The sequence below is a fragment of the Vipera berus genome (assembly GCF_964194415.1).
Source record: "Vipera berus genome assembly, chromosome: 6".
Lineage (NCBI taxonomy): Eukaryota > Metazoa > Chordata > Lepidosauria > Squamata > Viperidae > Vipera > Vipera berus.
In genome coordinates, this window is record NC_138208.1 from 49,805,108 (window position 1) to 49,831,448 (window position 26,341).

A 26,341-nucleotide genomic window follows, 5' to 3' on the forward strand; every position below is an offset into this window, starting at 1 on the left:
TGAGCCTGTTGAGGGGCCGGCAGGCTGTGGCTTCTGACGGACACCATTGCCCCCCATGCGCTCGCTGGCCTCTGTGTGCGAGGACCGATGGTGTCAGGCAGCAACTGCTCCAGCCCTTGCCTTGCCCCATGGCAATGACACCCCCACCCTGCCTTGCCTCACCCCACAGGATGAGTCTCCTGCCTACCGCCCCACCTGCCAGAGACCTCCTGGAGCTCCCCTACCTTGCCCACCCCCCACAGGTGTCCCTCCTCATGAGCAACATTGAGGTGACCACAGCCACCTTGGGCACATCTACCCAATCTTTCATGACCACCACAGCCACACCCACCCAGTGGGCCATGCCCACCTGGCACCCAGCGATAAATAAGTGGGGTTTGGGTTGCAGTTTGGGCACTCGGTCTCTAAAAGGTTTGCCACCACTGTTCTAGAATGTTGGAATATATAGAATTAACTAAGCAATCAATGTACTAAAGTTACAATGGTTGTCACTTATTTTGTCAATAGGTAAGAAAACTCTTTCAATCTCTATCCTGTATTAAAAAGAATGCTGAAAAGTTATTATATGGTTGGGGGAGGGAGAGATTTTTACTTACTAAAATAAATTCTTTGTTGAATGTTCAGTCTAATGGTTTATTCATTATGTGCTATAAGAACACACTACACTGCTATCTTTCTAATGGTGGGTAGCTTTGGGGGGAGGGTATCTGATTTTGCAAAGTGAAATTAAATTATAAAATATACGGGTCTCCAAAGACCATTTCCAGCAATAATGCATTATGTAAATTCTGATTACAAAGATTAAATTTAATCACTATGGAAACATAAAGGTTTCCTGGGACTTTATATTGTTTGAATGGTGGAATAATATTATTTTCAATAGTTTATTAGTCCTCTATCATATCTATAACTGTAAGATTCATTTCAAATAAAAGAAACAGTAAATGTGTTTTGATAACATTCTAAATTTATATGTACCGTAATCGTTAATATTTCTCAAAACAAACCAGAAATCTATTGGTATAGACTGGACAGCCATTTGCCTGAAATGGTATAGGGTTTCCTGCCTGAGCAGGGGGTTGGACTAGATGACCTCCAAGGTCCCTTCCAACTTTATGATTATGATTATGATGATTGTTGTTGTTGTTGTTATGCCTAGTAACTATTATTTCCATAGATTTCATTTAAAAGACAATTAGACATCCCAGCCCAGCAGCAGCCAACACACTGAAGCAACCACAACTTCCCTAAATTTCATTCCCTGGGAGTCCTAAGCCCTGGATTTTGGACACATTCTGTAAATTAGGCCATTTGAAGTTATCTTGGTTCAAAAATTGGTGCCTGCATCATGAACTGTTTTACCCAGTTTAATGTCACAACAAGAGTTTTACTAGTATATAGTAAAACAAATTAACTGTGATTAATTGACTCGTTTGGAAGTACTTACAAACTGACAGTTTGATCCAGCTTGAACACTACATGAGTGGAATCGCCTCTATGGATATTGCATTTGGGGCTCAGAGCTTTGGGCATTTTGTTCATATGAAGATTAGTTTTATTGGTTAGGATTCCCCAGATTATTAAGAATAGTGATTTCTGTACATGTGATGTATCTGCTATCTCCAATGCATATCAGAAGTGAGAAGCAAAACTTATTTATCAATGCTTCAACATGCAAAGTGGAGAAACATTATTTATTTATTTATTTATTTATTTATTTATTTATTTATTTTATTAAATTTATATACCGCCCTATTCCCGTAGGACTCAGGGTGGTTTACAGGGAGGGTTAAAACAAACATACAAAAATTAAAATCAGATTAAAAATTAATTAAATCAAGTCCCCAAAATTTAAACTAAAACCCAATAAAATTAAAACCCCTCAGCCTGGGCCAGACAGCTCGAAGAGCCAAGTTTTCAGGTCCCGGCGAAATGAGCGAAGGTCGGGGGCAGTCCTAAGTTCCATGGGGAGTTGGTTCCATAGGGCTGGCACGCCCACAGAGAACGCTCTTCCCCTTGGAATAACCCGCTGGCATTCCTTAACCGGCGGTATCCTGAGAAGGCCCTACCTGTGGGAGCACACAGGACGAAGGGAGCTTGATGCCGGCAGCAGGTGTTCCCTCAGATTATCCTATCATTTACTTTCTTATTGTGACTCTTTTGTACTAAATTAGCATTAAAAATAAGGTCTTTCAAATATATAGGTCTGCTAGTCATACTATTAAAGTTAAAATCTAATTTCCTCACTAGGCACCATGCCATGTACAATCTGATATTTCATATACTGCAACTGTAAAAGGTATCTTTTAAATGTTGATAATAAACTGACAGCTTGATACTCTTCATTAGCTCTTTGATATGGAAGGCAGGCTCTTAGCAAAGTAAATTAATACAAAAGAACAAAGCACTTCAAGCAAATATTTAATTAAGTGGAATTCAGTTTAGGGTAAAATAGTCTTTCTCAGATCAGCCTTCCTCACAGGATTGTTATCAGAGGAACACAATGAACACAGAATATTAAGGTTGTATTTTAATTCTTTTCCTCATCATTATCATGAAAAAAAAATGTTTCAAATATCTGAAATATTTGAAAGTATGGACTTTCTTTCAAAAACTTGCAAAGAGAAATACATGACTCGTCTGATAATATGAAAAGACTCCCCTCTTATACGCTGGTGATGTCTGCTCTGGGAATTAATAAATGAGCTTCAAAAGTTATAAAAATGTAGCAATACTTCAATGTTTGCTATTTTAGGACAGAAAAAAAGGGGGAATATACAAATCCTCAAAAAAGTTAGTTCTTCTGAATGGTCTGGCACTGACTTCACCGAAGGACACATCACATCTGTTTAATATAAAGGCTTGTCACGACCATCATAACATTTTGACATATAGTTTTTGCCTCTGTTGCTATTTCAAGAACAACAACAACAACAACAACAAAAAGACGAGGTGGGGAATAAAGTCCTGAAATGATCATCTTCACATATGTCAAAAGAATGAGGAGCAAATCTTCAGACTAGGGGAAGCAAAGAGAATATGCAACGTATATGCAAGCATTTATTTCCATACTGTACCTTTTCATCTAAAGCCTTATGGTGCTCAAACAAAGATTTCAATGCTTTCAGAACTTCAACTTCACTGGAAACTCCTGAGGGAGACTGTGCTTGGCGTTTCACCACCGTCATTCTCAGTGACCTTTCATGTCTTGAAACAAGGCACTCCAAATGTTCTAGTAACAGCTGTTTCAACATTAAAAAAGGTAGTTCATTAGTACCTCAAACTCAGTGACACTGTATTTCTAAAGCCTAAAAGTAAATCATAACAAAAGTGGCAGGTTTTCCAATATTAGAAATCTTGTAACACTTCCCCCCCCCCAAAGCTCCTGTGTAAACAAAATAGCAGGAAATAAACTGTATGTAATAATTATTGGAACTCTTGGAATAAACAGCTTCATTTTTATTTGTTATTTATTTATTTATTAGTTAGGTTTATATCCCATCTTTCCTGCAGGAGCTCAAGACAGGGTACCTGGCACTTCTTTCGAATTTCCCTCATAACAATCTTATGAGTTAGGTTGGACTGAGAGAGAATGATTCATTCCAAGGTCACCCATGGACCATCCATGGCTGACAGAGGACTTGAATCTGAATCTCTCTGGCCCTAGTCCCGTTCACTATATCACAATACCTGGTGTGGTAAACTAAGAAAATCTAATAATAGGAATTTATTGTTAATTGAGACAGAATTGAAATAAACTAAAAACAATCAGTATATAAATACAGATGAAACTATATGATGATTGTGTTAATATTTAACCAATAAGCATCAGCTTGAATCAAAATCAGCAGGAGCCTTGAAAATAAAGGACTCTTTACTGATGGGAATGCATCATGATCTACTATGCTGGCCTAGTCAATGAAGGGCGATAGATGAGTTTTGACTTCACAGTCAAAGTCATCCATATGGCTTCTATTCCTACAGGAAGATTAGCACCTAGATTTCCCTTCTATTAGTCAAGCATCTCAGTCACTACAAGCCACTCCTCAGTTAGCAACTCCCTTGTTTAGTGATGGTATTCATAAATACAACAGTAATAAATGGAAATTAAGAAAAATTCTGACCAGTGCACATATTTATGATTAATTTTTGTGTACCTGAGAACAAAAGCCTTCAGTGAGAAACTGATTTAAGATATGGTGTGGCGGTAGTTATTAGGGAGACCTTATGTCCGCGGGAGACCACCGTTCCTCAGATAGTCGGGTGTGAGTCTCTCTTTTTGAGATTTGGTCCGGGGGCGCAGTTGGGCTTGCTGCTGGTGTACTTTTCGCCTAGTCGCGCAGCGGCAGCCCTGCCCGAGCTGCTCGATGTCCTCTCTGGGTTGGTGATTGAGTTCCCCAAACTTATAGTTTTGGGTGACTTCAATCTACCATCCCTGGGAGGTTCATCTGAGCTAGCTCGGGAGTTCATGGCTTCCATGATGGCCATGGACCTGACGCAAGTAATTTCTGAACCAACTCATGAGGGAGGCCACACCCTTGACCTGGTTTTCTTATCTGGACGGTGGTTTGATGATCTTGGTGGGGGCTCTCCATTCATTATGCCCCTGTCATGGACCGATCATTACCTCCTGTGGCTGGTCTTCCGTTTTGCCACCCCCCGCCGTGGGGGTACGGAGCCAATTAGATGGTACCGCCCCAGACGCTTAATGGATCCTGATAGGTTCCAGGCAGCGCTGGGGTCCCCACCTGCCTCCGTCGCTCACAACTCGGTGGATGCCCTAGTGGAAACCTGGGAAAGGGCGGCCACTGGGGCACTTGACCGAGTTGTACCCTTGCGGCCCCTGACCCGGTGCAGATCCCAGCGAGCTCCATGGATCTCCATGGAGCTCCGGGAGATGAAGCGTCGGAAACGGGACCTAGAGAGCTGTTGGAGGTCCAGCCGATCCGAATCCGACCGGTTGCGACTAAGAACCTTTATTAGGTCTTATCTCACAGCGATGAGGACGGCGAGGTGTAATTACTTCTCTGCCCTCATCGCGTCCGCAGATAATCGCCCGGCCGCCCTGTTTAGGGTGACCCGCTCCCTCCTTAATCAGGAGGTGAGGGAGGAACCCTTGCAGGGTCGTGCCGAGGAGTTTGGTCAACATCTGCTGGATAAAATCGCTCGGATTCGGACCGGTCTGGACTCCAACTGGGCAGAGTCTGACGATCAGGACACGGGCGGTCTTGTCGATATTATCTGGGAGGAGTTTGATTCTGTAACCCCTGAGGAAGTGGACAGGATTATGGGGAGGCTGAGCTCCACCACATGTTTATTGGACCCGTGCCCTTCTTGGCTGGTTTATGCAGCTCGGGAGAGGACACGAGGCTGGTTCCAGGCAGTTATATCTGCTTCCTTGAGTGAGGGTAATTTCCCTGCCGTCTTGAAGGAGGCGGTGGTGAGACCTCTCCTCAAGAAGCCTGCTCTGGACCCAGCTGTTTTGAATAACTTTCGTCCGGTCTCCAACCTTCGCTTTCTTGCGAAGGTTGTTGAGAGTGTGGTGCCGCACCAGCTTCCCCTGGTCCTGGATGAAGCGGATTATCTAGACCCGTCCCAATCGGGTTTCAGGCCCGGGTACAGCACGGAGACGGCATTGGTCGCTCTGGTGAATGATCTCTGGAGGGCTCTGGAGGGTCCTATTAGACCTCTCGGCGGCTTTCGATACCATCGACCATGGTATCCTGCTGCGGCGTCTCAGGGGATTGGGAGTGGGAGGCACAGTTCTTCAGTGGTTCTCCTCCTATCTCCTGGGATGCTCGCAGTCGGTGTTGGCAGGGGGGCAGAGGTCGACCCCTAGGACTCTCGCTTGTGGAGTTCCTCAGGGGTCGGTCCTCTCGCCTCTCCTGTTCAACATCTACATGAAACCGCTGGGTGAGATCATTCGTGGTTTTGGAGTTGGGTATCATCAGTATGCTGATGATACCCAACTTTTCATTTCGACTCCAAACCACCCCAGTGATGCCCTGGATGTGATGTCCCGTTGCCTGGAGGCGGTTGGGGCCTGGATGGGGAGGAACAGACTTCAGCTCAACCCTGACAAGACTGAGTGGCTGTGCATTCCGGCATCCCGGGACATTCAAAATATTCCACCTCTTCTTATGGGGGGTGAGTCCTTACCCCCCGTCGATAGGGCTCGCAACTTGGGAGTCCTCCTAGATTCACGGCCTACTCTGGAAGACCATATAGTGGCCGTGACTAGGGGGGCTTTCGCCCAGGTTCGCCTGGTGCGCCAGTTGCGGCCCTATCTGGACCGGGATGCCCTGTGTACGGTCACTCATGCGCTCGTGACCTCTCGCCTGGACTACTGCAATGCTCTTTACATGGGGCTTCCCTTGAAGACCACTCGGAGGCTCCAACTGGTACAGAATGCGGCCGCGAGAGTTGTCTTGGGAGTTTCCCAGTACTCCCATGTTACACCTTTGCTCCGCGAGCTACATTGGTTACCAGTTGTCTTCCGGGTGAGGTTCAAGGTTTTGGTTATGATCTTTAAGTCCTTACATGGCATGGGTCCGGGGTACCTCGAGGACCACCTGCTGCCGGCGTCAACTCCCCTCCGCCCTGTGCGTGCCCACAGAGAGGGCCTCCTCAGGGTGCCTCCGGTCAGGGAATGTCGACTGGTGGCCCCCAGGGGGAGGGCCTTCTCTGTGGGCGCTCCGGCGCTATGGAACCAACTGCTGGTTGAGCTCCGGATGGCACCGGACCTTCGCTCCTTCCGGCACGGTCTGAAGACCCACTTATTTGAATTATCTGGTCTGGCCTGATGGGGAACGTTAGGGTTTTTAATGGGTCTTTTATTGCTATTGTAATTTTTAATTGGGCATTTGTTTAATTCCTTTTTAATTTTTGTATTGTTATTTATATATGCCCTGTTAACCGCCCTGAGTCCTTCGAGAGAAGGGCGGTATACAAATTTAATAAAAGTAAAGTAAAGTAAAAGTAAAGTTAATTTCAGGCAACAGTACTAGCCAGCTGGAGGGTTCTAATCAACTAATTAAGGTCAGTGAGCTTGTCTTTAGCACTTTTGGGGGATATGTTAAGCCAGGGCTTTTCAACCTTTTCACCCATTGTACCACTTTTAGGATAAGGCAATACCTGAGTACCACCAGTCACCCAGCAAGGTGTCAAAAATTTGACCAAAAAAAGGAAAAAAAATGATAAAGTACAGGTAGTCCTCAACTTACAACAATTCACTTAGTGACTGTTCGAATTTACGGCACTGAAAAAAGTGACATGACCATTTTTCACAATTATGACTGTTGCAGCATCCCCAGGATCATGTGATCACCTTTTGCAACTTTTTGACAAGCAAAGTCAATGGCCGAGGGGGGCGTGGGCAGCTCATCACTCAGGTTGTGGGCTGCCTGTGGGGGTAGGGATCCATGGGTCTCTGGTCTCTACCAGAGACTGGGGTGGGACTGGGGTGGGTTCCTTCCTTCCCTCCCTCTATCCCATTGTCCCTTCCTTCCTTCTTTCCTTGTAGTGGGGTGCCCCAGGGCTCTGTTCTGGGCCCAGGGCTCTTCAACATCTTCACCAACGATTTGGACAAGGGGATAGATGGGGAACTCATCAAATTTGCAGACGAGACCAAGCTGTTATGTACATATCTGTCTCTCTGTCTCTCTGTCTGTCTGTCTGTCTGTCTGTCTGTCTGTCTGTCTGTCTGTCTCTCTCTCTCTCTCTCTCTCTCTCTCTCTCTCTCTCTCTCTCTCTCTGTGTGTGTGTGTGTGTGCACATATCAGTGTGTCTTGACCAGGGTTCAGTTAGTCTAGGAAGGGAGGAAGGTTGTGTGCCATGTGTGATATTTATTCCTTTGGCCTGAGGTGAAACTGTATGAATCCATATAAAGTGTACAATGCATTGCACTGTGCTTCATATTCCAATGACATGGTATGTATACATGTTGTCAAAAATGTTATTGTCTTTAAGAGAATGGGAAGAAGTAGGTGAAAATTACAAAAGCTACAGCAGTGTCTGATGAATGCAAAAGCACACATAAACATGCAGGCATTTTCTTTTGTTATTGTTGAAAATACATGGTTTTTATAATATGTTGAAAAAATATGTACAGTAAGGGCAGTTACCCATCAATCCTTGTAAATGGTGCTATGTGTCTTGCTGAATCTCTGATGGAACAACAAATGTTTCCATGCAAGATAAAAATAAAGCATATGTGTGCTTGGTCATGCATGCACACACTTTGTGACAATAAGGTCTGAGCCTGCATAAATGGTTGACAACCTGTTGCTATTTGTGTACAAATACACGTATGAAAAGGGAACCGATGAGGAATGAAATAGGATGAAAAGAACAGAGGTGCAGAAAGGAAATTTGGTAACAGATGAAAAAAAGGGTGGGAGGAAAGTTGAGGAAAGAGGGGTACATTTAAGATAAAGTGGCATTCACAAAAGAGGGAACATTATGGAGATAATTTTGCGAATGCTATGGAGATACAGCATGTTACAAGAATGGAAGAGGCTATGTTGGGATAGAAAGAGTAAAAAAAAAGGATATACGTAGGCAGTGCTTTTTATGTAAGAAAAAAGGTGCTGGAACTCAGTCAGCCCCACCACCACCACCTCCATCCACCAGTCCTTTGTCAACAGAACAACTCTGCGCAGGGATGCAGAGCAGAGAATAGCACTTGCTTGCTGCCCTGCATTTTCCCACGTCTCCCTTCTTCCTTCTGGAAACAGCAGCTCTATTTCTTGCTGCTTCTCCTCACAGCACAGCTCCTCCCACTTCCCAAAAGCATTGTTTTGCTATCCTCCTTTCCAGCTCTGGCGTGTTTCTCTTCTGTTGCAGGGAAACAGAGTTTGTGGGACTAAAAAAAGTTCAGTCAGTGTTTAGTTCGAATTGACGAGGACTCAGAGTGGTTAACACTAACGAGTTTATTGAATACACAAAGTCAACTGTCCACTGTCAAATGTTGCAACCTTATATAGAGACAGCGATTGAACGGTAACCAATAGGAACAGTCTCTTTTCCCGCTCCTTGGTTGTGGCGTCCAATGAGTGCACCTTATTTTCCCGCTTTTACCCTTGCAAATCTGCACCCTGTTTGCAATCTCTTCCAGGGCTTATTGCTAACTATTTACATAACTATTTACATACACAACACCCCTTACCCCCCAGTTGGTGTCATTTCTTTACAAAATCCCTTAGGTATTTTGGTGGCCTATGTATTCTGGATGGGTATCTGTTACTTTGGCTATTAGGGATACTTCTTCCTGGTTGACTGCTTGGCTGCTGGTTACTACTAGACCTGGGCTCTGGGTTACTGGCTTCAGATGTGCTGTCTTGTGTATTAGGTTGTGTTGGGGATTCATTGGTCACTGGCCTACTTCGCAGGGGTATTTCCCAGTCGATTGGACAGAATTGTTGTTGTTGTTGGGCATCAGGGGATGTGTCATAGTGCCCAACCTCTACACCACTTCCAGGCCTACTATTGTCTGTACTGTTCCCCCTTACTAAGCTTTGGTCCCCCTCAACAGGCACACACCCACTAGATCTTTTCCTCAGCTGGTCTATGTGTCTTTTACAGATCCTATTCCCTTCCCCCTCAATGATGTATGATAGGGGACCCAAGATTTCAGTTACCACCCCTGGAATCCATTTGTCCCCTTGGGCGTAGTTCCTGGCCCAAATCAAGTCCCCCACTTCAAATGTTCTGTTAGGAATGTCAAATTCAATGTTTGGTTGGAGTCTGTCAGGATGTAATCTGTCCAACTTGGTCAATATTTTCCTGCCCCACCTCATTTCAGCTGGGCTTTTCCCTGTAGCCGAACAGGGGGTTGTGTGTTGAGCCAACAAGAACTCAGCTAGTCTCTGATGCCAGTCACCTCGAATGATTCTTTTAAGCGCGTCCTTCGTGGTCCTCACATTCCTTTCAGCCAATCCGTTGGTGGAGGGGTGGAAGGGTGCAGAAGTCTTGTGCTTAATCGAGTTGGCCTTGAGGAAATCCTGAAATTCAATAGATGTGAATTGTGGCCCATTATCAGACACTATTAAATCTGGCAACCCATGAGTGGCAAAGAGGCCCCTTAATGCCTGTATTGTTCTGCCTGCCGTTACTGAACTGACCGGTACTACTTCTAGCCATCTAGAGTAACTGTCGACCACTACAAGGAACGTTAACCCCTGGAAAGGTCCAGCGAAATCAATATGAATCCTGGACCAAGGATTCCTAGCTAGCTCCCATTTATGTGTGCGGATGTGTTGTTGTTCAGGCCTGGAGCGTTGGCACAGATGGCAATTGGCAACGCATTCCTCAATGTCGTGGTCCAATCCTGGCCACCACAAGTGACTCCTAGCCAGGGCCTTCATCCTTACTATTCCGGGGTGTCCCTCATGCAATTCACATAGGATAGCTGATTTGTGGATTTCCGGAATTACTACACGAGTTCCCCAGAGTAAGCACCCCATATGAACTGATAGTTCATCTTTCCTTCTGAAGAATGGACTGTATTTTACGTCCGGGTTGGCATTGGGCCAACCACTCATGGCCCAGGCCATTACTCTCCTTAAGATGAGGTCCTTATTGGTTGCCTCAGCAATGTCTTTTGCCGTTAATGGCCAATCAGGAATATCCTGTAGGGACATTATTTGTCCCACTGGGGCAGGGTCCTCCTCTGTTGTGCTTAGGGGCAATCTGCTAAGAGCGTCTGCATGACCCATGTCCTTACCTGGTCTGTATTGGAGGGAAAATGAGTATGCTGAGAGGAAAATGGACCACCTCAGCATCCTGGGTGACATAATCTGAGGAGTCTGTTTATCTGTGGTAAACAGTCCCAGCAAGGGTTTGTGGTCAGTCAGTATAGTAAAGTTCCTACCATACAGGTAATCGTGGAACTTCTTAACTCCTGCCACAATAGCTAATGCCTCCCTGTCTATTTGCGCATAGTTCCGCTCTGCCTTGGTTAGTGTGCGGGAGTAGTATGCAATGGGTCTTTGTATTCCTTGGTTGTCTAAGTGGCTGATCACAGCCCCTACGCCATATGGCGAAGCATCGCACGCCAGGAAGATTGGTTTGTTTTCAATAAAGTGAGTCACAGTTGAATTACTGGAAAGGATGTCTTTTAGAGTTTGGAAACTCTCTTTGTGCTTGTTCTGCCATTGCCAAGGGGTCTTCTTATCTAGGAGTCTGTGCAGAGGTTCTGCAATGGCAGCCTTATGTGGCACAAAAGTGTGATAAAAATTTACCAAGCCTAGGAAGGCCTGTAGTTCCGCCTTGTTCCTTGGTTCAGGAGCCCCTTTTATTGCTTTGATTTTTTCAGGGGTAGGATGGACTCCACTTTTGTCAATCCTGAACCCCAAAAAATCAGTGGAATTAACCCCTATGCTACATTTTTCCTTTTTTAATTTTAACCCAGCCTTTCTAAATCTGCCCAGTACCTGTTCCAGCCGCTCTACTAACATTCCTTCATCTTTTCCAGCTATTAGGACATCATCAAAGTAAGGGCATACTCCAGGTATGCCCTTTAAGGTCCTCTCCATCACTTCTTGGAAGATGCCTGGAGCTGCTGCAATTCCAAATTGCAGCCTGTGGACTCGGAACGCCCCCTTGTGGGTAACAATTGTTTGTGCCTCTGCAGCCTCCTTGGAAACAGTTAACTGTAAGTACGCATGCGCCAAGTCGAGCTTGGCGAAGATGGCGGCGTCCTGGATCGTGGCGAGGACCTGCTTCACCGTCGGGACCGGGTAAGCATGTTTTTTCATCCCAATGTTGAGGGTGGCTTTATAGTCGGCGCAGATTCTCACATCCCCATTGGGTTTGAGGGGTGTGACAATCGGCGTCTCCCACAAACCGCCCTCAACAGGTTCTAAAACTCCGAGGCCTACAAGCCGGTCGAGCTCGGCCTCGATTTTTTCTTTTAAGGCAAAAGGTACTCTCCGGGCCTTTAGCCTGATCGGGTTTACTGAGGGGTCTAGGTTAAAGTTAATGGGGGGCCCTTTGTACTTGCCTAGAGATCCATCGAATACGTCTGCAAATTCTTTGCAGACGGATTCGAGGGTCTTATTCCTAATTACAGAATTTATTCCCCCAATCCAAATTCCCAGGGCAGGGAACCAATTAAGCCCTATTAAGCTGGTCCTATTTCCCTCCGTAACTATCAAATCTAAGACCCCCTTAAACCCCTTAAAGTTTACTCTAAGGCTGGTCTTCCCTTTTACGATTATTGGACTTTTTTGGAAGTCCATTAATTGAATATTTGTTGGACTAAGTGGAATTCTTTTTCCACTTAGTTGTTCTATTTTTTTAAGGGTTTCAGTGGAAATTATCGACACTGAAGCCCCTGAGTCGATTTCCATTCTGCAAGGGACTCCTTGCAGAAGGACTGTGATTTTTAATTTTCCGTCCGGAAAATTGTGACCCCTTCCCCGCCATCTCCGGTTGACTCGGGCCACCTCCCTTAGGTTTAGAACTTTCACCCGGTTTTTAGGGGTCTCCTTGCCACTAGCTTTGGGGGTTACCTTACCCTCTGGCCACACATCGACTTCATTCAGACGGGTGTCCCGAACGCGGTTTCTGCAGATGGCCTGGATGTGGCCGGTCTTGCCGCAAGCCCTGCACTTGGCGGTGCGGAATCGGCAGGAAGCGCGGGGATGGTTGCCGCCGCAGCTGCCACATCGGTTCTGCGTTTCGTTGTCGCGCGGTCTGGTTGCTGTGTCCCGCCACGGTCGTTGTGCCCCGGTCGGTGGTCTTTGCGGTGTTGTGGGTTGTTGCCGGCGGCCAGGGTCAGGCCCCTCGCTTCTGAGTTGTTTTGGTGCCATCTTTCCGAATCGCCTGGAAACTTCGGCGATCTCTTCCTCCCACTGCTGATCCACCTCCCCGCAGTCCACATAGCCCTCTTGGTTAATTTCGGGTGCTGTCGCCATGCTACTGCGGGGGGGGTCGCGATACCCGGTTGACTCATACGTTAGGAGTTCGTCTAACACTTCCTGTAAATCGCCGGTAGGTTTGGCGATTATTCTATTTTGTAATTGTTCATCGCGTAAGCCCAGCACGACTCTGTCCCTAATTCTAATCTCTAAATTATCGTATTTGCAACGCACTGCGGCTTCCCTGACGGCAGCGACGAATTTCTGTATGGACTCCCCCGGTCTCTGATTCCTCTTTTCAAAGATGCGCCGCCAAAAGAGTTCGGACCTTCGGGGAGTAAAGTGAACTTTTAATTTTGCGAGGAGGTCGGCATAGGGCACGCTGGAGACTGGTTGTGGCTGGCACAGCCCGACAGCAACTCTGTAGACCGGTGTGCCGCAGATTGTCAAAAGTGCCGCCGCTTTTTTCCGGTCGTCAGTGATTCCGTTCACTAACAGGAATCCTTCGACCTGACCGATGTATTCTTCCCAATCTTCGGGGAAGTTAGGGTCGAATTCCTTCAGTGACCCGATTTGCGCCATTCGGAGAATTTTTCCCTATTCTGCCGCGGCCGCTCGGTTGACTCTAACTCGCTCTGAATTTGCCGCCTTCCGACAATTCTAACTAATCTCTGGTCTTCTGTCAATCCCACCTTCGTCGCCAGTTGTTTAGTTCGAATTGACGAGGACTCAGAGTGGTTAACACTAACGAGTTTATTGAATACACAAAGTCAACTGTCCACTGTCAAATGTTGCAACCTTATATAGAGACAGCGATTGAACGGTAACCAATAGGAACAGTCTCTTTTCCCGCTCCTTGGTTGTGGCGTCCAATGAGTGCACCTTATTTTCCCGCTTTTACCCTTGCAAATCTGCACCCTGTTTGCAATCTCTTCCAGGGCTTATTGCTAACTATTTACATAACTATTTACATACACAACAGTCAGACCTTCCAACTCCTTGTGAGATCTTTTTTTTTTTCTCACAAGAAGTTGGAAGGTCTGACTGAACTTTTTTTAGTTCCACAAACTCCATTGAAAAAGGGTGCCGGAACCCCACCCCCTTTTCAGCAAATGGTAAGGCCGCTGTTTGGAAGCCCAGCTCAAACAAGATGAGCACTTTCCATGCCGATAGGCAAATAAAAGAGGTCCAACAGGCCTCACTTCCTTGCAGAAAATAGGCTGCTTGCTAAGTGAGCTGGGCAAAAGCCATTCGTTTGCTAGCCCTTCTCCCCCAAACACACCATTTGCTCACTCACCCTTCCTGGCTTGCTGCTCCACTCGCTGTTCCTCTGAAAACAGGCTGGGTCTGCCCCTTTTATATCTTTTCTTCTCCCCGCCCTCCTCCTTCTCTCTTCCGGGTGCACCGGAAGCTCCAATTAGCATGTTGCCACAGATCCTGGGGATTCAGGCAAGCTCTGCCACTCCAGCTGATCTCCAGGTCTGTGCGGCTCCGTTTTGACTTGTTCCCTCCCCTACTGTAATTAGCTAGGCTGGGCTCGCGTACCACCAGCCAGGGGCTCGCCTACCACTGGTGGTACACGTACCACCGGTTGAAAAGCCCTGGCCTAAGTAATTTCTTAGTCCTGGGAGAGGGGCAAACAAAAGGAAAAATGAAACAAGTTGGCACAGGCCACCATATGAGAAAACTTTATCTGAATGAGACTGAAGCAACTAGGGATATTCGCAATCTCTCTCTCTCTCTCTGTGCCATTTTGCTTAATGGTTGAGCTGTTGGAACAGAAGATATCTATTTCTTACTTAATGCGATTCTCTGTTGTCATTATCATGATCATTTGATTCTAAATTTCATATAGAATTCTGGCATCTTGAATATAAAATCAGCAAAAAAGGAGGGAAATGTTAATTTTGTACCACTTCTTTTGAAAGATTTCTGGTAGATAAGCCATTATATATCAACATTTTCTGGAACTTACCTGCTATGAACAGTTGGATATCTTGAAGAATTATCTGGGAACACTTATCACTTATGAGTTCAAAATGTTTCATAATCAGTGATCACTAAAAGGTCTTTTGAGGTCAGTAGATTAGCAGCCAAAATTTTCTCAATCAATATTCAGGTGTCAGCTATTCAATTTCATATATTGGTCAAAAACCAGACTGAGTAATCTCTGGGCAACTATTAAAAGCCAAGTGATCTTGAAACTGTTCAGTAAAATCTATTTTAAGAATGGCTCTAAAAGATAACCCTGAAAATAGAATTAATCTCAAAAATATAAAAATCTGAATTTTCAAAAAGAGAGTACAAAAGCATACAATGCCATTAACTTAGAATATGTTTGCTCTGACAAGACCTGTACAGATCTAATATAGCTACTACATTTCTTCAATAACTTCCGCTCTATTAGTAAAAGTCCTGTGTTAATGGTGTCTAAAATTGAGTTTTCTACTTACTCTTGTATTATTCCTTTCAGCTTTCAATTCTGAAATTTCTTCTTCTTTTTCCAGTAGTTGTTCCCTGCATACATTTAGTTCTTTTGTAAGTGCAGCAAATTCCTGCAAAGTTACAGAAATATGCATTATTTCAGAAAATTTTATAAACAGTTTTCAATTTCTTATTAAAATGATAAATGTAATATAATGAAATGCTTTTGAGATCTTTCTTTAGATTAAAAAAATCAGATAGCTTTAAGAATTACTTTGCTAGAAACTTTGAAATAAAATAAAATAAAAATTAAAAAAGTACTGTAACTATTTCTTTGTTTTTCCCAAAAAAGTAAAAGGTAAAGGAACAGGTAATCCTCCCAATAGTAGTTATTCTGTTAAATCATTCGTCATTTTTATTCTGAAATTTATAAACATGGTTACTGGCTCTAAAATCTTACTCAGCAATGTCATAGTTTCAGTTAATGATTATCAAAGGGAGAATCTAAAAATAATGCTGATCATTGAGAAAATATTAAATAGTGCGCCATGATGTAGAACTAATATGAGTAAGATTTATATCTATAAATGAGAAAGTTACTGACTATAACTGTGGTTTTTCAAGTGGTCATCCATGTGTTTATCTATACATACATATCTACATACATACATACATACATACACACATACATACATATCTACATACATACATACATTCTACAAGCGCTTAATAGTTCCATCAGAAATCTGCTATAGAATAGGTGATTTGGGACAGGAAGTAGATCTACATAACATATTCACAAAGAAAATCCTACCACATACTCATAGCTGCCCAGCTATTATAAATATTTTGGAACAAGAAATATCACCAAATAGGTATATGAAGATGGGTAAGAAGGTGGATTATATGAATGCACAAATTACAACTCACAGTGATAATAATAATAATAATAATAATAATAATAATAATAATAATAATAATAATAATAATAATAATAAAGTTGGAAGGGACCTTGGGGGTCATCTAGTCCAACCCCCTGCTCAGGCAGGAAACCTTATACCATTTCAGGCAAATGGCTGTCCAGTCTCTTCTTAAAAACCTCCAGTGTTGGAGCATTCACCACCTCTGGAGGCAGGTTGTTCCATTGGTTAATTGTTCTAACTGTCAGGAAGTTTCTCCTTAGTTCTAGGTTGCTTCTCTCCTTGACTAGTTTCCATCCATTGCTTCTTGTCCTGCTTTCAGGTGCTTTGGAGAATAGCTTGACTCCCTCTTCTTTGTGGCAACACTTGAGATATTGGAACACTGCTATCATGTCACCCCTCACCCTTCTCTTCATTAAACTACACATACCCAATTCCAGCAACTGTTCCCTATATGTTTTAGCCTCCAGCCCCCTAATTATCTTTGTTGCTCTTCTCTGTACCCTTTCTAGAGTCTCAACATCTTTTTTACATCGTGGTGACCAAAACTGGATGCAGTATTCCAGGTGTGGCCTTACCAAAGCATTGTAAAGTGGTATTAGTACTTCACTTGATCTTGATTCTATCCCTCTGTTAATGCAGCCTAGCACTGTGTTGGCTTTTTTGGCAGCTGCAGCACACTGCTGGCTCATATTGAAGTGATTGTCTACTAGGACTCTGAGATCCCTCTCACAGTTACTACTATTTTGTATTTATTTCAGTGGAGTTAGGCATAACTGTTCTACAAGAGGACTGGAACAGACAGGAACGAGCTCAGATCATATTTTCATAGATCCAGAAATCTAGCAACCATAAAAGACCACTTCTAGATATACCTATAAACATGTAGATAGATTTTTTTCAGAGCTTACTTTATGAAACTTTGATAGGGAATAGCTATATGTTCAAACAGAGCAAACACAAATACATTTCAACAGGCACCAATGTGTATTTTACAGACTTACATGGGACAAAACCAATGTTCCCTGATGTTAGCAGCAAAGCCATAGGTTAAAATAAAATAACTCTGAAGATAGTAAGTGTATACACAGAGACACACATGTAAACATAAACCAAGTATGAAGGATATGAACTGCTTGCATTTGTCAACTTAAATTACTACCCTTCCATTGCAAAGCAGTATCTTCAGATTATGGAAAGGTATTTATTCTCAGTGAGATGTCTTCACAATAATTTGACATGTAAAAGTCACTTCATAAAAAGATTTTGGCAATTCACTATTTTACTGTATTACATGACAAATATCTGCTAAAATAATTATAAATAACTCATACAATATGTAATTAAAACAGCCTAGTATAATAAATAAGAATGGTTTCTATGTTATATTCTGTCTGTCTGTGGTTACTGTAAGACTAGGCTTTTATCAAACTAATAAACTGCAGGTTTGATTATTTATAAATTTCAGAAAAATAAATTGCTCGTTATCCTAATGTACTAAATTTGGAATATCTGGATTCAGGGCAATTTATTTATGAACTAAGTTCTTTGGCTTAATTGCTTTTATTTGATAATAACTTTTTTAGAAAAGAAATAATTATAGGATCACTAGTGACATTGTTTTGCTTGAAAACTGTTCTTGAATGAGTCTTCACAAATGAATTCTGACCATTTAGTTAAGACGTAGCACTGTGCAAAATCTTTTTATATCACATTTGTCTTCTAATTAACCTGATGTGGTGCTATCTATGCTTATATGCACCATCTAAAAATAAAAAAGCAAGGGGCTTATTACAATCCTGGTTCAATAAAAGATTGTACAGCAAATCCAAAAACACTAAGAAAAATAATTACATGATAAGAACCCAAGCATAACTACAGAGGAATAAAAAGGGCAAAAATAGTTCTATTTTACTTGTGTCATGCATTTTACAGGGAGAGAAAAGTATACAGTCTCATTTTCAGTGTCCTCTCTCAGTCTCATAGGCATCACAATTGGTTGATTTGATCCCTATGCAGGCAGTGAGACCTTGGAGGCCCAAAGCTGTTTTCTCAGTAGTCAACAAATCAGCTGTCTCAACACTGGGAAACAGAGAGTGCTAACACTTTCTCCCAGTCACCTAGCAGACTGTTGGAGTAGAGAAATGGCTTCTGTTTTAGGGTTAGGATAGGCAAAATAAAACCTTCTGGGCTTTCTTTCCTTATAATCCTGAACTCAACATCAACAGAAAGTAGGACAAGGTTACAGACAAGACTATAGTTCCTATTGTAGGAAGTCAGCACCGCCTCAGAGAAGAAAACATTTAGAGGGATATTAAAAATGTAGAATATTATATTTTCCCCAAAAGAATAATAGAAAAATCTTAGGCAGAAACCATCCCCCACAAGTCTCTCTGCCACAAATAGAAACCAGCTTTTAGAAATGCAGATTTGGTGATTCATTCAGGAAGACTGGGGCCAGGAAGCTTAGAGCTGATGGGATTAGAAAGACAAATATCACTAAAATCTGCATCCCCCACCCAAAATCTAAAGACATGACCTTTAAGACACAATAGGATTAACCAACCACCATTAGAATACCAAAAGGGCACACTCAAGCTCAGGTCTAAGTACAGGAAGAACCTCAAGTACAAAGCCACAGGAACAGGAAGAACCTCAAATACAAAGCCCAAAGAAGGTATAAAAGCCCACCTGTTCTGTACCAGCCTACTACCGGCCCTGCAGAAAAGGCAGGGACAGCCCCTTTACAAAAAGGCAAGAGGCTGGAACTAAGCCTGCCAAATTTATTGACACAAAACAGAGCAAACAGAGCAAAACCAAAACACGAACCATGAAACAGGAGCTATTCAAACGGTTGCCTTCAGCAAACCAGCCCTCCCACACATTCCCCTTTTAAACAGTTCAAGGCGTGGCTTCTCTCTGCCTCCTTCCGAGGTGCCCCATTGCCTTCCTCTGTTTACTTCTGATTGACTGCCTCCTGCGTCGGGCATCCTTGAACAGGGCCAGCTGTGGGTCATCTTCATCCACACTGTCAGGCTCACACAGCTGGGTCTGCATAGTAACCAGATGAGAGGGGCCTGGCTGAGGGCTCTGCAAAGCCTCAGGGCTGTCCTCTGCAGGCTCTCCAACACCCCCCTCCTCCTCCTCTGAATCGTCCGACCCAACTGCCGAACCCACAGGCTGACCCTGAATCACAACACCACCTATCCCAACTCCATTTTGTTAGCTATCTCAGAACCACATGCTGTTGGCTCTGCTCTATGGCCATAGAATAAAATAAACAAGTCTCTCTCTTCCGTTAGTCTTGTTTGCCTGTTTCTTTGTTCTTTTTTCTCTGTGTCTCTCTGTCTGTGCTAGACAGAGAGAGAGAGTAACATGGCAGCAAAATGAACATGAATTTGTGCATCGTGGTCCCACCTATCAGTCTTATACAGCTCCTAAAGGGTTCTGCGAGGACCAATATGCCTTCTCACTTTAAAAGAAGTGCATCAGAATTTTCATGGGTCTTCTAGGTAAAGTTTTTAGAAAGAGGAATCTTAGCCTTGCTTTGAGTTTTCTACCCATCCTTCAACATACAAGAATGTGGCCAGAACATTTCTTTTCTCTCTTCCTAAATATATAGTTTCCATTGAACAGAATTTTGTTAAATGTCAATTAATAAAACAAAGAACAGCACATTAGAACAAATAAACAAATCTAACATGCTTCCAAAAGAAAATATATCTTGGTCTTCCAAGTTGGCCTTGAAAATTGCAGTTGAGCTTGGATCAAATGTAGATAGATTAAAATTAATTAAAATGTAGGTGAGAATTATAGGAAGATTTCTACAATCTTTGAGGGATTGCCTCTTTTCGATTATGTCTACTCAGGTCTGGCAGGAAGGACATGTTATGGGCCTTGATTGTTATAGAGCTCCAACTGATAAGACCTAGGAGTGAACCTTTCCTGCTCTTTGAAATACCATCTCCCCAAGGTCACTATGGTACTTCTAGGCCTAGGGATCTTTTGCAAACAGGGAAGATGGCTTTATTAGATATGAGTTTTTAGATACTCTCCCATGTTATAAGTTATACAAACTTCCACAATAGGAATTTCAGTGAAGACCTTAAACAAAATAACATGTGACTGCTTCACTCAATGACCACAATCCCTGCACTCCCAATTGTCATTGTTAAGTGATGTCTCGGGTTGTTAAGCAGGTAAAAAGTGTGAAGAACTTCAAGGGGAATGTGAGAGACCCTGACACAGCCCATTTTGAGTTTTACTAGATCTAGTGGACTGAGGTTATGTTTGAGCTAAGCATTTTCATTTCTCTGCTGTGAAAATAAACAACAAAAAAGATCTTTTTGGAATATATCCACAAGCTTTTTTTTTTGGAGAAGCTTCATAAGAAAATGAAGCTTATCTTTCACATTTAAAATGAGATTATTCTATCAGGCTTGAATCTTGAGAGAAACAATAATAATAGCAGGAACACAAGCTTCATGAAATACATTTGTTGGCCTAGAAATGATTAAATGATTGAAAATGATCATGTAGCTTATCATTAGGAAGTGTATAATAGCAGAATCTTATAGCAAATATTTAAATTAAAATTTAAAAATGCAAATTTTAGTTCTACCTTGTTATGTAACAACTTTTGATGATAATGATCTTTGCTGCATATTTACCTCACAGATGCACAGAAAAAGGAATGTTGTCATCTAGAATTATTTTTTCCCTTAGATATATTGCATGGTCAGTCATAGTTTAAGGAGCCTCAAGACAGAAGCTGCTGCAGAACTAATGCTGTTTGACAGACAGAACTACACCATTAAATTCATAAAGAAACTACAGGCTTCCAACAATAATTACAAAACAACACCATAATAATCTAAGCACTGAATTAATCAGCAGTAATAATTCTACCAATATATGAAACAGTAAAGGGCAGAATCTGTTGAAAAGCATAATTTTCCATTTTAAAAGCTTAGATTAGATCCAGGCTTCCAGAAGACTAATTCCTCCAATGAGAATACTCCTGTCCTGTTCAGTCAAATTGGGAACGATTATTATGGGTCCCTTGGGGGAACAGCCTGTCTCAGTAATAGCCCATCTTTCTAGAACAATGTAGCCACAGAAATTCTTTTTTTAAAAAAATTAAGTCTTTATTTACATTTCGTGTTTAAAACACACCATACACCAACAAAGAGAAAAAAACATTTACAATATACAGAAAACAAAGAAATCAAAAAATTGGAAACCATTTCAAAAAAATCAAATTATATCTACTTCTAAACTTACAATTATATTCCACTCACTAAATCTCTTATAACTATCCAACTCCAAAGCTTATTCATTAACAAAAACTATATCACTTCATTTTTGACCAACCTCCAAGCCACCCTCTTTTCTTTAATCTTTTATCCATCCAAATATACTATTTATTCCATGATAGAAATGCTGGTGTCTCTTCTTTACCCTTCAACTTCTTGGTAAATGTGTCTGCTTCTGCACAATCAAGTATTCTCCTAATTATAGCTTCATCCGGCGGGGTATGATTTGCCTTCCAAAATTGAGCATACCCCATCCTCGCTGCCATTAAGATATGTAAAACCAAATACCATATTCCCCTCTTAATATTTCCAGGCCTGAAGCCAAGCAGATACGTCTCTGGTTTAAGATCAACTAAACACCCTGTAATTTCCTCTATCCATTTTTGGATCCTCATCCAATATCTAACCACTTCCAGACATGTCCACCATAAGTGATAATACGTGCCAATCCCTTTACCACACTTCCAAAAATCGGCCGACAATCCGGGGAACATTTTGGAAAGTCTAGCCGGAGAGAGATGCCATCTATAAAGCATTTTGTATATGTTCTCCTTATATGACGTGGAAACCACCAGCCTCATATTAATTCACCAAATCTCTTCCCATTTCTTAAGTGGAAGTGCATAACCAAAATTCTTCCCCCAGGCAATGTCGCGTCTTTTACCACCTCCTCCCTTACTACCCTGATTAGCAACAATTTATAGCACTTAGATATCATCCCTTTCTCCGGACCCAGCAGAATCTTATCTAATTCCTGCAGATTCAGATAAATACCCCTTCCTTCCTTATCCTTCTTATACCTTGACTGATAACCTGTATAATTGTAACATTCTATTGAGTCTGAGCTGGGATTATTTTTTAATTAGGGCAATTACATTTATCATTTCAGGTTTTAATTATTGGTTTAAGATATTTATACTTTTATATGTGTTCCCTAGCATTTGTTGAAATTGGTGGAATATAAATGATAAATACATATGTGTGTATATAATGCACATTTACCTCCCTCTATCTATCCTTCACAACTGCAGATCCAACAGGGAACCCTATAAAGCAATCAATACTCCTCCTGTAGCTACCTACACTTGCCCAATGGGACAGTACCAGAAATGTCACTCAAACAATACCTTCCTCTTACCTTCCTACTCCTTGCAAAAATGAATAAAATTTCCAATCCATATTCCCAAAATAAGTCTTTATCTGCTTATTTATTAAAGCAAATCTAAATAGCTACTTGCCAAAACATGAAGCTTTTTAGTTAAAAGCTTATTGTTAAGGTGTTAAGGTGTTTTCTTCAGCACATTTTCTAACATTTTGCTCCTCAAAGAATGAAATGGATCTTGCCTCCACTAATCTAGTTATAATACATTTTTCAAAAACATTATTTCTTTCAATGGTTTTAAGAATTACTCTGGAACTACAAACATCAGACTACTTAGACATATTCAAGTACAATTTTTTTGTTTCTTTATACTTAATTATATATGACAGAGTATTCTTGTAACAAAATTCAAAGCAGCTTGTTAAGAAAAATTGAAAAATCAAGTGTCAGATAAAATCTTGCTGACTTGCAAGTTATGTAGATCCAAACTAGTTTAATATTTTTCTGTGCAATTTGTTTTTTTATCTTTTATCCTTTTATGCAATATTTTAATTATTTATTTAATTGGATAAGCGGCAATATTAGCTATTGCAAAACATTTTCAAGCAATACAATCATGTATTATAGACAAGTAATTTTTCACAAATTATTTAAACAAGGCAGTGCAATATGTGTAAAATTATCAGCATTCATATTGTGTCACAAAGTCTGAGACTAAGGAATTTAACAGCTTTTATCCAGGATAAAATTAAAGTGAAAAGCTATAACATGGCTTTCTAAACTAAGTGCTTTACTGTATATTAATACATTACTGAATAGAAATACAAAAACTCTGAAAAACTGGCAAACACTGCAATTCCAAAATTAAACTTGTTCCAAATGTCATAAATAGACATCAGAAGTGAGAACTTCAGCAAAATATTAAAGCTCAAATATGCAACATTTCATTTCTCCCTCTTCTTTCACCTTTGAATAGTCTCTCTCTACTCCTAATAGTCTACCCTACTCTACTCTCTCTACTCCTTAATGATCTGTTACCACTAAGCATATTTCAGTCCTCATTGAATGGGATCAGTAATATAAAGGTAAAGGTTCCCCCACACGTGCGTGCTAGTCGTTTCCGACTCTAGGGGCCGGTGCTCATCTCCGTTTCAAAGCCGAAGAGCCAGCGCTTGTCCGAGGACTTCTCCGTGGTCATGTGGCCGGCATGACTAATTTAATTTATTTAATTTAATTTATTAATATTTCTATACCGCCCTTCTCCCGGAGGACTCAGGGTGGTGTACAGGGCAAGAATAAAACACAGAAATTTACAAAAACTAAAAGATAATTAAATGCATGCCCGATTAAAATACAATTGATACATAGTAAAAACCCCAATAAAAATGATAAAAACCCCACCAATCCCCCCTCAGGCCAGGCCGGCTTGCTCGAACAAGTATGTTTTCAGATCGCGGCGAAAGGAGCGCAGATCGGGCGCCGTCCGGAGCTCAACCGGTAACTGGTTCCATAGCTCCGGGGCGCCCACAGAGAAGGATCTCCCCCTGGGGGCCACCAGTCGGCATTCTCTGACCGGTGGCACCCTGAGGAGGCCCTCTCTGTGGGAACGCACAGGGCGCAGGGAGCTTGATGCCGGTAGCAGATGTTCCCTGAGGTACTCCGACTAGACGCCAAAGGCGCACGGAACGCTTTTACCTTCCCACCGGAGTGGTCCCTATTTTTCTACTTGCATTTTGACGTGCTTTCGAACTGCTAGGTTGGCAGAAGCTGGGACGAGTAACAGGCGCTCACTCTGTTACGTGGCACTCGGGATTTGACCCGCCAAACTGCTGACCTTCTGATCGACAAGCTCAGCGTCCTAACCCACTGAGCCACCGCGTCCCTATACCTATCTTTAGGATTTTCTCTCAGTATTTTGTTTTTGTGCATAGCATAGTCATCAATCAATGACTTGGTGAATTGGACTAAATTGATCACAGCACTCTCAAATACTGAAAAGTTAGCTTTAACACAAGTTCCAATCAATAAATATATATATTTAGCAAAGTATCATAAGGTATAATGCTAAGAAGTATATCAATATTTGTTTCAAAAGAAATGCAAAAACTATGATAACTATTCCAGCTCACAATAGGATTGCTGAGATTTCTGTAATCTGATAATGTGGCTAACTTTTCACCAACACCTATTAACTGAATTGAAACTTTCACTCTCAAAAACCTCAACCCATTTCTTCCAAAAGCACTTATCAATAATTAGTATCTAGCAGACAAAATAGTGATTTTTGAAAAAATATATGGTGCATTTAAATGGGTCATTGAAGGGAAGGAAACTGAGCAGCCTAAAAGCTTCAAGCATTTGGTGGTAGAGTTCCGGCCTACAGGTGCCTGGAAGATGCAGACTGTGCTGCTTCAAAAGCAGAAATGCGTACAACTACCGTGTTTCCCCGAAAGTAAGACCTAACCTTGAAAATAAGCCCTAGCTTGATTTTGGGGGGTGGGCCTAATATAAGCCCTACCCCCAAAATAAGCCCTAGTTTTGGGGTGAGGTGCACGCCTAAAAATCAAACTAGGGCAGGGGTAGGAGGTGGACCTTATGACTGTAGCCAGGCCTCCCTTGGATCGACACTTGCCTCACTGGCCCACTTCTTCTGCAGCCGAAGGAGCAGCTTCATTCTGGGCTGAGAATGGAACTCTGGCCTGCATTTCACAGTCAGAGGCCTTTCCAGAAGGCCTCTGATGGTGAAATGCAGGCCGGAGCTCCATTCTCAGCTGCAGAATGAAGCTGCTCCTTCGTCTGCGGAAGTGAGCAGGCTGGGGGGGGGCTGTCGGTGCCGCAACTGCGAGGTCAGTTGAAAATACACCCCCTAAAAATAACACCTGGTGCCTCTTTTGGAGGAAAAAATATATTTTGGGCGAAACAGTATTATACATTTTATTTGGTCAAAAGGTAATGAATGCCTAAAAGCAGCTACAAAATGTTTTATAGCAAACTCTTGGCTCAACTGTGCTATGGTATTTACTTGGGATCATTCTCTCAGTATAAATCACATAAATTTTGTGAACCATTTTTGGAGTGCCTAGAACTATATCCAATGTGATGCTCAGAAATGAATAAGAAACAAAAAGCAAAAGTGACGGCATGGCTGCTAATACTCATCTATTGGCTCAAATGCCACTTCTTCCTGTCAAGACTGATTTCATTACTCTTGTTAGGCCATTTTCAATCCTTGTGGCAACACACAAAACTTACTCCTCATGGCTTATCACCTAAGCCACTACTCCTTTTGGAATACCCTCAAAGCAAAAGAATAATTAGAGAAAGGATCCTAGATACAGAATTTCAGAATGAAGTTAACTATATTCCAGCCCACACTAGGGCCTGCACTATTATTTTAGATGGGAATTGGGCAGACACATAATTATTTTAGCCTCTGCAGCCCAGCAAAGAGCCTTTCTCAAAGTTAGGCTTTATGTTTTACCTTCCTCAGTTCTGCATCAGATTCACCCAAATCCCCACATTTATTAGAACTTATCCATGCAATATAAACACTGTGGCAACCATTACACAAGCTCTTTTACATTGCCCATATGACCAAACTGTCATTTTTCCTTTATTGACAAGTTAGAGGTTAAAATGAAAGCATCCTCAGATAAGGAACTTTTTATTTATCACTAGATTTTGTTTAGCAACAATCAAAATTTAAGAGAAATTTTTTTA

The 26,341-nt window shown here is 42.1% G+C and overlaps 1 protein-coding gene across 1 annotated transcript in view; it reads right to left on the reverse strand.

Moving 5' to 3' along the window:
* PPFIA2 (PTPRF interacting protein alpha 2) overlaps positions 1–26,341 on the reverse strand; it is a gene marked incomplete at its 5' end in the record, with an annotated part of 253,304 nt that overhangs the window by 116,813 nt on the left and 110,150 nt on the right. Inside the window, 2 exons of the mRNA XM_081330297.1 lie at positions 3,078–3,242; positions 15,314–15,415. Of these exons, the coding sequence (XP_081186423.1) occupies positions 3,078–3,242; positions 15,314–15,415 (267 nt within the window). The remainder of the gene's footprint in view (positions 1–3,077; positions 3,243–15,313; positions 15,416–26,341) is intronic.